This window comes from Heterodontus francisci, chromosome 35 (genome assembly GCF_036365525.1).
Source record: "Heterodontus francisci isolate sHetFra1 chromosome 35, sHetFra1.hap1, whole genome shotgun sequence".
In the NCBI taxonomy this organism is placed as follows: domain Eukaryota; kingdom Metazoa; phylum Chordata; class Chondrichthyes; order Heterodontiformes; family Heterodontidae; genus Heterodontus; species Heterodontus francisci.
In genome coordinates this window covers 47,150,487-47,165,144 of record NC_090405.1, presented here as the reverse complement: position 1 = coordinate 47,165,144, position 14,658 = coordinate 47,150,487, and the positions used below count along the sequence as shown (strand labels likewise).

The 14,658-nt window shown below is 39.5% G+C and overlaps 1 protein-coding gene across 5 annotated transcripts in view; it reads right to left on the bottom strand.

Moving 5' to 3' along the window:
* Positions 1–4,249: 4,249 nt before the first annotated feature.
* The window catches only part of csk (C-terminal Src kinase), a 157,084-nt gene continuing 146,675 nt past the window's right edge, over positions 4,250–14,658 (bottom strand). For all 5 annotated transcript variants that reach the window (XM_068015464.1, XM_068015465.1, XM_068015463.1 and 2 more), the window contains 4 exons: positions 13,209–13,282; positions 11,461–11,656; positions 10,287–10,373; positions 4,250–5,037 (listed from right to left, as the gene is read on the bottom strand). In XM_068015464.1, the coding sequence (XP_067871565.1) occupies positions 4,855–5,037; positions 10,287–10,373; positions 11,461–11,656; positions 13,209–13,282 (540 nt within the window). In that variant the 3' untranslated portion in view covers positions 4,250–4,854. The remainder of the gene's footprint in view (positions 5,038–10,286; positions 10,374–11,460; positions 11,657–13,208; positions 13,283–14,658) is intronic.

Here is a 14,658-nt window from a genome sequence, read left to right as displayed (position 1 = left end):
ATTTCTGCACTGTACACAAGTAATCAGTATACCACCGCAACCTCCACATAACCCCATCCCAAGCATTTATTTTATACTTTTCATGCTCTTGCACACAAAACAACCACTGGCAGACTGCAACTTAATATAAATAATATACATAATGGATGGAAGTTTAAAATTCATTTTAAACTTTAGCAACTGACAGATACCAGGAAATGGCATCATTCTAGTTTTTTTTTAATTTATTTAGAGATACAGCACTGAAACAGGCCCTTCGGCCCACCGAGTCTGTGCCGACCAACAACCACCCATTTATACTAACCCTACAGTAATCCCATATTCCCTACCACCTACCTACACTAAGGGCAATTTACAATGGCCAATTTACCCATCATCTGCAAGTCTTTGGCTGTGGGAGGAAACCGGAGCACCAGGCGAAAACCCACGCAGTCACAGGGAGAACTTGCAAACTCCGCACAGGCAGTACCCAGAATTGAACCCGGGTCCCTGGAGCTGTGAGGCTGCGGTGCTAACCACTGCACCATTTCAGTCTGTTGTTGCTGTTGTGCATTGCTGCAAGTTTCAATATCCCTTTTTCAACTAGCCATTCTCCATGTGCGTGTCCCAGACTGTGACTGTTAAGAGTATTTGATTGTGGGGAACATCACAGACGCGACTAACCTTTTCTCTAAACAACAGTCGTATATGGACATTTTTCAGGAAGTTACCACTCAAGTAATGAGCCTGAACCCTCGTTGAGTTCCATGCCCCCTCAGCCAGGTAAGATAGCGCCTATAATACCCCCAAACTGTGATCAGTTCAGACTAGGTGTTTATCTTGGGTTGCAACTAAGCATTGGTTTTCAATCTGCCACTAGCAACAAAACATTGGAAGAAATTAATGTTAAGATGTAAATGGTTCATCTGGACCTAGAAAGAACTGAATTGATCATGCTAAGATACTTAATTTCCCTTTTAACTAAGTTACACCAGTGGCTGGAGGATGCGATTTGCATCAGTAGTACAAATCTGGGAACAGTACGTACAGGAAATCTTTTTTTCCTGATATAGCACAGTAAATTAATTATCTCTCTGCTCTGTCAATAATGTTAGTAAAGCACAGCATCAGACAAAAGAAAAAGCTCCCGTTGCTAATTCCTGATAAGGAAATTTGAGGCAAATGTAAATAATTACTTTTGACAAAATTTGGCTATCATTGAAAGCATTTAAATGTAGTTGCTAATTACCCAATACTTTGCTTCAAAGGAACAAATACCACCAAATTTCAATGCAACAGTTACATAAAAAGAAACTGACAACCAAAGAAGTGGGAGAAAATGCTTCAGAAATTACCTTTACCAAAGTGATGCCTATGAAAATCAATTAAAATTGTATGCCGAACTGTTGAGATTTTGACTATTAAATTCAATTCTATACTCAGTCGTTCAGTTTCAAGTTCACATCACATATTATACAAATGCAGAATGAAATGTTCCCCCCCCCCCCAGTACAGTGTTCTCAATTGTAATGTCACCTTCCTGAAGCACCCAAAGCAACATGTGGGGGCAACCAAGACAAAATACCAAGAGATTCATAATGCCTTTCCCTCTTTGCCCACATTTTATTAATAGCATGATTAGACACAAGTAGTTTTATGGCATCTCCAATGAATATAGGGTACAGTAATGTGTTTATGTCACTAGACGAGTCATTTAAAGATCCTGATAACGAAGAGAATGAGTTTAATGGGAACTGAATTCAGTTTAAAAAAACAAAATAAAAATCATGCTGCTGTTAGATTGCTGTAAAAACAAGATGAAATAAAAACAATTTTTGTTTAAATAGCGCCTTTAAGTGATGTCAAGCATCCCAAGGCACTTCACAGGAGAGTTAAACAAAATTTATACCAAGCCACATAAGGGGATGTTAGGACAGATGAGCAAAAGCTTGGTCAAAGAAGTAGGTTTTAAAGGAACATCTTAAAAGGAGAGAGGGGTTTAGGATAGGAATTCCAGATCTTAGGACTCATGCAGCTAAAGGCACAGCCGCAAATGGAGGAGTAACCAATTAAGCTGGTGTCAGGCAACAGTACTGGTGCAGAATGACAAGTGAGGCTCTGCACCTTGCAGTGTTAAACAGGATATTTTGAGGCTTGGGTGCCTTTTTTAAAAAATTCATTCACAGGATGTCAGCATCACTGGCAAGGCCAACATTTATTGCCCTTCAGAAGGCGGTGATGAGCCATCTTATTGAATACAACTGAGTAGCTTGCTAGGCTATTTCAGAGGGCAGTTAAGAGTCAACCACATTACTGTGAGTCTGGAGTCACATGTAGGCCAGACTGGATAAGGACAGATTTCTTCCCCTGAACAGCATTCCTGAAACAGTTTTTTTTACGACTATCTGGTAGTTTCATGGTCAGCATTACTGCTGCTAGCTTTTTATTCCAGATTTATTTAAGAAATTGAATTTAAATGCTCCAGCTGCTGTGGTGGGATTTGAACTCATGTGGCTGGATCATTAGTCCAAGCCTGGATTATGTGTCCAGTAATATAACCACTTGAATGGAGACACCTTAACTGAATTCCAAAACTTGTAAATTGAAGTGAAGGGCATAATGCAGTTAGAAAATAGGAATGCAATGTCTAACCACACTGGAGAAAGTAAATAAAACTCAGAACAGATTAAAAATGTAAACACATTACTGCAGAAGAGAGTGGAAACTTGGTCAAGATCATAGGATAGACTGGTTCATTAACCTACAGGCCGTAAAACCAATTGCTTCACCCCTTTAATATTTTGAGCCTAAACTTTAGACCCATACAATTATTTACCCTCAACAGCATGCTTAACAATTCTAATCTCATTAACTGCATGTATTTTAATCTGGCCAACAAATTATAATGCAGATTTTATTGTTTTGCCATTTTTCTTCCCTTCTCTCTTGAAGACGTCAAGCATCATCGGATAGTCGGCAGCACAACTCCAACACCTCCAGTAAGCAGCATTCTTCACATGAAGCCTAGACAGTGAATAGCAGCAGGCTATTTGAGCTGTAGGGTCTATTATTGCCCTCATCTGCTGTCTGCATAGACGTAGTACAACAGCAGAAGATTACCAGACACCAACCAGGAAGAGAAGATCTGGCTTCTATCAATACATCCCTAATACTGCAAACACTTTAATTCTATGAGCTCACAAGAGGGTCCCTTTGTTGAGTTCTAGTTTAATTGCTGGCAAACCACCTTGAAAGTCTTTGCTGAGTTTCTTCTTCTGAAAAGTTATTCCTCTCCACTTGAGACAGGAAGGAAACAAAATCATTGTCTACAGCATTCCAAGAGTCTACCAGCAGATCTTACCTATCCACGAGACAATGGATGCAGTGTAGTCCCAGCTAGGGGAGGAGACGGTGGTGTAGTGGTAATGTCACTGGACTAGTAATCCAGAGCTCAGGCTAATGCTCTGGGGACATGGGCCAGAAACCCACCACAACAGATGGTTAAATTTGAATTCAATTAATTAAATTAAAAGCTAGTCTAATGACGACCATGAAACCATTGTCGATTGCTGTAAAATCCTATCTGGTTCACTACTGTCCTTTAGGGAAGGAAACATGCCGTCCTTACCCGGTGACATGCGACTCCAGACCCACAGCAATGTGGTTGACTCTTAACTGCCCTCTGAAATGGCCTAGCAAGCCACTCAGTTCAAGGGCAACTAGGGATGGACAATAAATGTTGGCCTAGCCAGCGACGCCCACTTCCCACAAACGATAAAAAAACTAGCACATTCATTTGACAAGTGGGAAGAGGCAGGAATGTCACGCACGATTTAATGGGAAATTAGGAACACAAACAAAAATAAAATTTGCAAATTATACAGATCTGCTGTGTTTTTCCAGAATTTCACACATATCAAGTTGCAAAGGTACATCAACCAACAGCATCACTGCCTTTCTTAGCTACTGGCATGAAGAGTGTACTTCTGAGCAGAAGAGTCTATATTTCTGTCATTCTGAAACAAATAAGGTTGGAATAAAACACTCTTTGGCAATAATTCAAATCTCTGGTTGTGCTTGAGCACCTGATACCAGTTGCCTGCAGAGGGACATCTGCAGAGTATGGTGGTTTCCAAAAAAAGCCATTCCGTTGCTCGCTCAGCTCGAGACCAGGGAGGCTATAAGATAGACGGAATACAACAAAGACAGCAGCACAAATTTACTGTTCCACGTTCAAAAATTCTAAATCAAAACGTAACAGCCATTTAGAACTGGTCATATGGAATGGTTTATTTAATCTCATCCTTGGCAGCTAAAACGTATGTAACGCACTGACAGAAATGAATGCCTCCCACACTACATGCAATGAGTTTGTCAAATCAGTGGAACGTTACAGAACATTAAAAAAAAAACTGAACACCCATTTTTTATTTTATAAAAAAAAAACTACAATTTAAGTATTAAAAAAATCTGGCTAAGCAAATTTAGACGGGAAAGCAAAAAACACAAAAATGTGTTATGCTGGTTAAGAAAAACAACTCATCACCGAACCTCATTGTGAATTGCATTTTGGTAGAAACAAACACATTGCAGAGTATAGATAAGCAAATAAGCACCGTCTTTGTGGCTGGAGGCACTTGGCACAAAACAAATACCACAAGGATCAAAGGACTTGACAAAGGTGTTTAAGCATGCTTCTTTAATGAGGATAGAGGGATACTGTGTCGCAGCACACGTAACTGGAGGGAAATGAAACACAAGGCCATGATATGCAAAGTTCATTTTTTCTTTAAGAAGATTGCTTGGTAAAAGTCTCAGCACTCTTGGTTTAATGTTGAGCAGTTTTTAAAAAAAAAGTTCCATGGCATTCTGGTGTCACACGTGCAGTTCCTTTATTCTGGCTTCCTGTAACTTCTCTCTCAACTGCCTGAAAGTAGGTCTTCGACCAGGATCAAGCTCCCAGCATCGTTTCATCAACTCGTAAACAGCAGGCGGACATCCATCAGGCGGATCCATTTTGTAACCCTTCTCAACACGAGGAACCACATCTTTCAGAGGCTGAGGGAATTTAAAAAGAAAATAGTTATTAATCTCATTGTCTAGGTGCCCCAGTGGCAAACACTGTTCCTTAAATGGCCAGGTAATCCAATAAACACAGAAAATGCTGGAAATACTCAGCAGGTCTGACAGCATCTGTGGAGAGGGAAACAGAATTAATATTTCAGGTCCGTGACCTTTCAGCAGAACTCAGGATTCACTGATTGACATTGATTAAAAATACTTTTTTTTTTGGAGATAAACCCATTTTCAGCTGTATTAAACTGCAATCAATATATCAAGGAATAGTTTTTAAAGCAATTTTTAAAAAAACAATAGGTTTAAAGCACTGTTCAATTGTGCTGGGTCATGGCACATTTTCTATTCTGCGACATGCAAGAGCCTGCTCCACCATTCAATACGATCATGGCTGATTATCTGCCTTAACTCCACTGTCCTGTCAGCTCCTGATATCTCTAGATTCCCTGAGATCAAAAAATCTATCCCAGCTTTGAATATACTCTTGTATGGAATGACTTTGAATGAAAATTCAAGAAAAACGACATTTCAAAACAGTGGTATTTTGGCACATCCTTTTTTGCCGAATTAACCCAAGCGGAAACTATCAAGCGATTCTGTCCACGTTTTTGAAGCCATATTTCCATCATAAATTCATACGTCAATACCTTCATGATGGAAGCTGCCTATGTAAACTTGCCATTTTAAATCAACCCTCTTGCCAGCAGTGGGACTGCAGCACCTCCAGTGGGGGCAGGGTGTCATTATAGTGACAAGATTACACCAACAATTTGTATGAGAAACTATATTACAAAAAGTTGACAAGAAGCAAACAGATAAAAGATTTGTTGCAAATTACGAGCTTGCACAACACTAAGTCTCATGAAAATTGTCAGCAAAATGGAACTGTACGATAAGGAATTTGAACCATGTGCATACTGTGCTAAAGGATCTCTCTTCTAATCTTTTTTTCAGAAATCATCCTCTGGAACATATTTAATAGGAAGAGGAGTAGGGGAAAGACAAATAAATTAGGACTCACGCAAGTTCCTGAGCTTTCAGTCAGGGAATTGAGTTATTATAAAAGATCAGACCTCCCCCTCCATGACCGCCATTTCATGTCCCCTCCCCCACAAAAGTGACCATCCTGCAACATTGTCATTTATTATATTGCCAATTATGAAGGGGTCGGGACCTTTACAGATCAGCAATGAATACAATGCCCATAGATTATAGTTATCTATAAGCTGCACAATCCAGAGACAGTTGTGATGCATTAAACTGTAATCACATGGTTATGTTACTGGAAAGTAAATACAACTTTAATTCGGGCATTTTTTTCTCCAATGCTCCACAATTAAACTGGCATCACCACAAAGATACATGGCATGCAATACGTCTTTTTCCCCTACAGAGGGTACTATTGTACTATAGTATATATGCACGATTTGTCACTTTTTGCAGCACAATGTTTGGGGGTGCCAAGCAGGAGTAGCACAAGTGACCTGGGTTAAGGTCAGAATCGTATATGCTGTGGAGAAATCTGTAGAGGGCAATGCTAAATAACTCAAGCATGCACCATAAAATATTGTCAATTTATTGGGAAGATAGTTTCAGATTAGATTGACACTCCAGAGAACCATGATGTCTGAGCATCTCTATCCCCATATTTGAAGGTCTGAATCTGACTTGTCATACTTCAAAAAGACTGATAACCTCAGAACCAAGGGCAAAGAGTGATAAGGCACTACATAAATACCAGTTCTTACACTGCTCTTACACAGTATGATTTTGAGCAAACCTTTCCCCATTATTTCTAACACAAGCATGTGACACTCCCTATCAGTGACTCCAAGTAGCCCAACAGGCAAGGAGAAACTACAATCGGCTTCTGCATCCAAGGGCAAGAGATAAGCTAAATGGTCTCCACTCACAAGGAAGTTGATACTCTCGAAATCTGAAACCAGATTTTTCACTTTCGATGAGAAAAAGTATTCTCCCTGGACTTAACTTCATTGAAGTCTCTGTATAATTGACTTGCCAAAAATACAAATTGCCTAAGATATTTGTATGATCTGTTCACATCTGCAAATACCAGAGAAAACAACATTTTATTGAGAAGGAAACAATACGTAAAAGAAAGCTGTGGCAGCTTTATGCATGTACAGAGTTGATGTTGAACATCATTACATTCTGTGTAATGCAGTACATATTTTAAATAGTGCCTAAGTATCAACTTTACAAGTGCCTTTTAAGTTTTGGTGTACATTGAATCCTTTGTTAGAGGTAGAGGTTAAATTTTCCCACTGTAATTTTAGGTCTTTTTCCACCAGGATAAGAAATCCTGATAATGCTAGCTCTCTGCAATACATGAACTTTCACATTGCAACTTCCCGATGATTTACTGAGCGAAAGCATGGTTTGATATAGTACTGCACACAGGCCGGCAAGTCCTAGTCTTTAAATTAGCTAATCTCACCAAGGACTGTGGTTAGGTTATCACAAGTAGCCCCAATGCAGTGAACGATAAAAAAGCAGTAACACCTGCTGGAAAATGCATCTGTCTTGATATTGGGTGAGCACAGGACCAGGGTCAGCTGCACTATCTTCCTACAGCCAAATAGCTTGCCAACCTGACATCATGAGCTGTAGAGTACTGCACAAGCCAGAAATGCAAACATGTAATTATACTCCTGCCGACAAGTTATCAACTGTGCAAGCAGTGGGGATTAAAAGGCAATCAAAATGTCATAACACGAACAGGCAGATTTCACAAAGGGGATCAAGAAAATTCCATGTGCAATTTTGTTTTGCTGACTGCTGGTTCAAATTAAATGCACTGAGAAAGGTGATATTTCTACAGAGGCACAGATTTAATGTAATCTGAGGGCAGTTTGCAAGTACATGAGTTGCAGCTGTGTTCGTTGAGGGAGAGGGTGGGTCATAATGTTTAAAATAAAGTGAAATGATTATGACAAGAAAGTTTGGGAGCAGTAGCTTTCTACTTCCCCTTAAAGCAAGGGTCACTGTACAGATTTCCATTCCGCCCCCACCTCCCAACCAAAAGCAATATAATTGTTATTTAAGGTGACCAATGGGAAATCTGATGCTGTCGCTGTCTGGAATGGCAACACACCCATATTACGGCAAGAATAGATACAAAGAGTAAAAACTCTCCCAAAATTGTGTGTCAGCCTGAAAAGACAAGCTTTTTTCAAATATTCTTTCATGGGATATGGGCGTCGCTGGCTAGGAAAGCATTTATTGCCCATCCCTAATTGCCCTTGAGAAGGTGGTGGTGCTGCACCATAGAAGACATTTTGCCTTAGAAGCTATCCTATGCAAGACTGCCCGTTTTACAGTAGGTTTCAGTATAAACACAATGAATGCTTTGTTGGAGGTAGAAAGTTAACAATGAACAAAGAGCATATTTTCTATCATTTGAATGAAAAAGTAGATGCAAATATAAGCAGGAAGAAGGGTTTTTGAGTCTATTATTTACACTAAAATGAGTTAACTAATACTCCTGCCTATTGGATTACAAATTCAAAAACAGCTCATTCTCCCTTGTAATAGGAGCATTTAAAAGTACTACTGTTAAAAACTAAGTGCACATTTATTTCTTATTTACAGGTGACCAATGTGCCATTGGGTATGTTACAGTGTAGGTATTGCAATAAAGTGGCACAACAAATGCTTGCATTTAAACCAGTTCATTAAGGTCTGGTATATCTATTCGGCAAAACCACTCCCATCATTCAGTCAAATAAAAGCAAAATACTGCAGATGCTGGAAATCTAAAATAAAAACAAGAAATGCTGGAAATACTCAGCAGATCTGGCAGCATCTGTGGAGAGAGAAGCAGAGTTAACGTTTCAGGTCAGTGACCCTTCATCAGAACTCAGTCCTGATGAAGGGTCACTGGCCTGAAACGTTAACTCTGCTTCTCTCTCCACAGATGCTGCCAGACCTGCTGAGTATTTCCAGCATTTCTTTGAATGGTGAGATAAAAACAGTCATTGGTTTTCAACTAACACAAATAATGTAGTATTGCATGAAGAGCAAGTAGGAATGCAGTTCAGGCAGAACAATGTTAAGAGCTTCATAAGATAGGCTCGCAGTGTTGTGAAACAATAAAAAAAGTTGTTGGTCTGAATGAACCCTGGCTGGCTCAAATTACATTCAGACAACACATTCCAGACATCCAGCAAATGAGTCCAAGACCAAATGCACATTTCAGCTGTTGCTTTGTTAATGCAACTCTGACTATGGCCTTCTGTAGAATACGATCTGATCAAACAGACTCAGAATCCTTGAACACAGCCAGAAAAAATTCGTTATTATGTCAACAGGCTGTAAAAAAAGCATTTTACTCGCTTAGCAGGATTTCTGGATCCAATATAAACCAATGCTGTTTCGAACAAATTAATACTTTGCCTTCTTACTTTGATGCAATTAGATGTGTTTGGAAACACTTGGAGCCACAGAAAGGAACTTTACAAATAAATCAGGGATGATTACATTAGTTCTGATTAATGACTGGACCATATCTCCAACGCAGAAGTCCTCCAGGCGGCCAACATCCCCAGCATTTACACCCTACTGAGCCAGCGGCGCTTGAGATGGCATGGCCATGTGAGCCGCATGGAAGATGGCAGGATCCCCAAGTACGCATTATACAGCTAGCTAGTCACTGGTATCAGACCCACCGGCTGCCCATGTCTCCGCTTTAAAGACGTCTGCAAACGCGACATGAAATCCTTTGACACCGACCACAAGTCGTGGGAGTCAGTTGCCAGTGATCGCCAGAGCTGGCGGACAGCCATAAAGGCAGGGCTAAAGAGTGGCGAATCAAGGAGACTTAGCTGTTGGCAGGAAAAAAAGACAGAAGCGCAAGGAGAGAGCCCCAACAACCAATTTTATTTGCAGCACCTGTGGAAGAGTCTGACACTCTAGAATTGGCCTTTATAGTCACTCTAGAATTGGCTTTTATAGCCACTCCAGACGCTGCTTCACAAACCACTAACCACCTCTAGGTGCTTACCCATGTCTCTTGAGACAAGGAGGCCGAAGAAGATCAATGAATATGCGTGTTAGACTTGTAGCTTTATAAACCTTTTAAACATCTTTTGATGTTTTGATACCAGAAGCCCACTTTTAAGACTGAAATTGAGATATAACAAGTAGTTCAACATACTCTCCCCAAGTGCAGCTTCAGTATTAACCAAGTGTGCAATGATATTTTTACCTACCATTCTGGGATAAGGCACTCGCCCAAAAGAGTAAATTTCCCATAGAAGAATCCCAAAGCTCCAAACGTCTGATTTAGTAGAAAAATTCTGCAATAAAGAATTGTGTATTATTCTTCTAAATTATTTCATGGTGTATTATTGTTTGTATGTATCACATGAACTTTCGTGTCAAGCTACCCAATATACAAAGTAGTACCACTAGACAACTAGAATAGATGACAGATGTTTTACAAATCCAACCCTGGTCCTTGCTGGAAGGCTTGGAAAAACTGGACTGGAGCACCAACAGGTAAGCTGGGGCTTTTTCATGACCTAGCACCTGTTCTAACAACCTCAGCGCAACAAAAAATGGCGAACTGAGTATGAACTTCTATGTATAGCAGCAGAATTTCAGGTGCATTCTGTCTAGCAAACAGTTCCACAGTCAAAAACGTTTTTATCTTTGGCATTTTATTGGGGAACTTTTGAGTGGGTACAGCAGTTTTCAGAAGCAGCTAAGTAGCCTAAAATCCTGACAGGCAGGAACGCTGGGTTTAAGCACCAATAATATATGGTGTCAAATACATTTCATCAAGGAATTATGAACAGCCACAACTTTCCAATGCTGAATGGCAAATACCACAGCAAGGAGACACTACAAATTCAATGTTATGGCTTCAGACTAAACTGAATTAAATGATGGGTTTCTTCCTTCAGTCTATCACAAACGACTATATTATCTCCAATAACGTAACTGAACAGCTAGACTTTATTTTGGGAGATGGGGGTGCATGAGGCTACACTAACACTTCAACTTGCAGTTTCAGTTTGACTTACCTACACCCAACACACACTCACGACACCCAGCCTCTACTTGGAACAGACAGCAGAGAACTACGGACACAGAAGAAACCGAAGCAGATTCCTCTACTGCACCAATGCATTTCATTGCTCAACAATCACAAATTTCATAGAAATGGAAAAAAAAAAAGAGTACTTCCAAGTAACACCCCCATATATGGTTCAGGAATAGAATCCCAGCTCCCAGGTACTTCCACAGCTTCTGTTCAACATTATAAATTCCCCTTTTTGGGGAGAATGTAATAGCTTTTATAAGCCGTCTATATAACACCAGAATATGGGTCAAAAAAAGAAAAAAATCTTGTTACATCTACAACCCACTGTTCATTTTTACCTTTTCTTTAAGAGCTTCAGGTGCAGTCCATTTTACCGGGAGCTTCCCAGTGTCTTGCATTGACGATGCTTCTTTTGTAAGACCAAAATCACTAACTTTAGCTATGTTATCCTCAGAGACCAGGACATTACGAGCAGCTAAATCTCTATGTACAAAATTATTTGCCTCCAAGTATTCCATTGCTTCACAGACATCACTAAAAAAAAAAATCAACATATTTAATATAGTATTTAAATACAAATAATATTTTATTTAACACATTAATACAGGCAGGATTTTTTTCTGTTAGAAAACAGAAGTAGTTTGGTGTAAAGTTAAATCTTCAAAAGGCATGCCACACACAATAAATGTTTTGGAGCTCAAGTGTAGTGGGTTGGAGGTGGGGTGGGGTGGGACTGGTGGTTAAAGAAAGAAAGCAGACATCATTAGTCTGACTGAAGTAATCAATTGAGACCATGAAAATTGAGTAATTTAAAATAGGCACAGGTTGTAAAACTTTCATCCCATTTAATACAGTACCTCAGCTCCAGGCAAACTGTTCAGCTATGCATTATTCTCAGAGCATTTTTGTAATTTGAAATTTCATCTAACTTCTTGTTTATTCAAGTACATGTATCTCTCATTTGCACTAATGTGGAAATGTGCCTTGTATCAGGCAAGTTTCCAAGCTAGGGTTTGTAATCCTATGAGATCCCCAAGGAAATTCCTGAATAACTCTACAAGGAGTTTATGTGTTTACTTATTACCATATATACACACAAGAAATGTTTCTACAATGATGGCATTAGCTTTCTTTGGGTAATTAATGTCATCGATTGCAAGTTAGGAGGTCAATATTTACAGGGGATTCAGCACAGAAGTTAGAAAACCACTGGCAGCCAAAAGAAAAAGTGCTTAGCAAAGCCAACCACAGTTCTGTGGTTCCAACTGTTGGTCAACCAATTATTCAACCAAAATATCAAATAAGAGGGAAGGAGAGTAAATAAAGGGCAAGGTTCTGTTATCTGCTGGTCAGTACATACTGCCCAAAGACACGCTAAAAAAAAAAGAGCATCACAAACTTCTGCACTGCAAACCACCTGTCTTGAGAAAACACTGCAGTCAACCGACCTACGTGGAGGCAAGGACTGAAATTTGGTTCAACATGTTGAGGACCATCCACGCCAAACTCGCGACATCCCTAGTGCCCAGAGGAAGGCTAGAGGTAATGCAGCTTCAGAAGCTCCCCCAAGCAGCAACAAGATGAAATGCCAGTTCTGTGGAGGTCCATGCCGATCGCACATTGGACTCTTCAGTCATGAAGAGCCACAGAAGATGAAGGAATCATTTACATCTTGAACATAATCGAGCCAGCAGCTGGTTACATAGTGACATTGTCTTTAGGTGTCTGCCAAGCCTGTCCCCAAAACCAGTCAAAAGAACAGCAAGGCGGCACCAAAAGGAAACCAAAATGAATGAGAAAAGTAACCGACCTGCTGATTACAAGTCCCATTATACAAGAGAAAAGAATTCTGCAGAGTTGACGTTCACAGCAGCAATGGAGAAAGTAGGTTACATTTAATAAAATATTGCAAGCACAGGAAATCAAACAGAACATACAGAAAAATGATTTCAGGGACACCATCCATTGTGGTGCCAAGTCCCCATCTGCTGTCCTTTTCAGATGCTGCTTGTCGTGCTTTTTCTTTTTTATTCCCAAGTTCGTATGCAGATTATGAAGCATGACATCCCTTTGTTATAATACTCACACAGAAAACTTTAGTAAACAATCTCCACCGAGGACAGATCTTCCTCTTGATCTCAGGTAATCCACCAAACTGCCCTGGTAATGAACAGAAGTTTAATTCTTTTCACTGTTATTTTAAACAACACTTGCATTTATACAAGCACCTTTTATTCACAACATTCTTAGGAACTTCACATGGCTGGAGTTTTTGGGGTGCAGTGATCATGATGGAGGCAAACATCTGCAATGTTCCATAAACTGCCTTGAGATGATCACTCTGTACACGATACTGGTTAAATGAGTTCAAGAAATTATGCAGTGCCCTTTTGTATACTCAGGACATTTCAAAGCGCTTCACAACCAATTGTTTGAAGGCTGGTCAATGTTTTGTAGGCAAATATGGCAGCAATTTTATATGTAGCAAGTTTAACACAAACAGCAATGAAAAAAAATGGCCAGTTAATGTGTTAGTAAGGACACAGAAAAACAGCCTGAATTTCACTATGAGCGTTAGGGCATCTTTAACATTTAACTGGATGGTAGTTTAACATCCTCACGCAAAGAACATACAAATCACAATTTGAAGGAGAGATCAGTGGTCTACACCCACAGAATTAACCAGCCTGTCTCCTCTGTGGATGATGTATATTTCAAAGATTTCCTATTTCTTTTATTATGTAATTTTCACCTAACAGTTAAACTTGTAAATTCACCAAGGATAAAACTAAAGACTGAATTTTGCAACAGTAATGACATCAGAATTCTCGGCGTCTGCCGCCATTACATACGTGTATGTATGTCAAATTCTTCATTTTGCTAAAATCCATTTTTTCTTAAAGTTTATGATATTTCAGCTTCTACCTCGAAAATGCATAGTGCGTTGAGGCCCTGCATCATAAGATATTTCTGCACTTTTCACAAGCAGAACCTCTATAAATACATATCCTTTGAACTACTTCTGTAAATTTAACAATTTTGCTCAAGAACGCAACCAATCCAAGCAAAATTTAAACTTTTATTTTGCTCACAGAAGTGAGCAATACAAAATACATAGTTGGATAAAATTTAGTCAAGTCTTTTTTATTCAGTCGAGAGTGAAAAGGGCAAATACAACTCGTGTATAACAGACTTCTATTTTAACAAGTAATCACTCCACGGTCATCGAGTTCAAATATATTTGTTAATCTTGAGTGTCACGAGTTCTTGGTAATGCTACCAAGCATTACCGTGCAAGTTCACGAAACTGACACATCCAGATTTTTTGTCTCTCATTTCAGGAACATTGTGAAAACCGAGTTAAATATAGTAACGTGAAGTTCCAACAGGAAATCAGGCCATTCGGCCCAACAGCCTGTGCCGACATCTGCTCTCCATGCAAGAAAATAACTCTGAACCTTTCTACTCTTCGGTTCCCCCAACCCTTCAACCACCTGTCCAATCTAATCATGAATGTTGTATCATTTCTACATCAG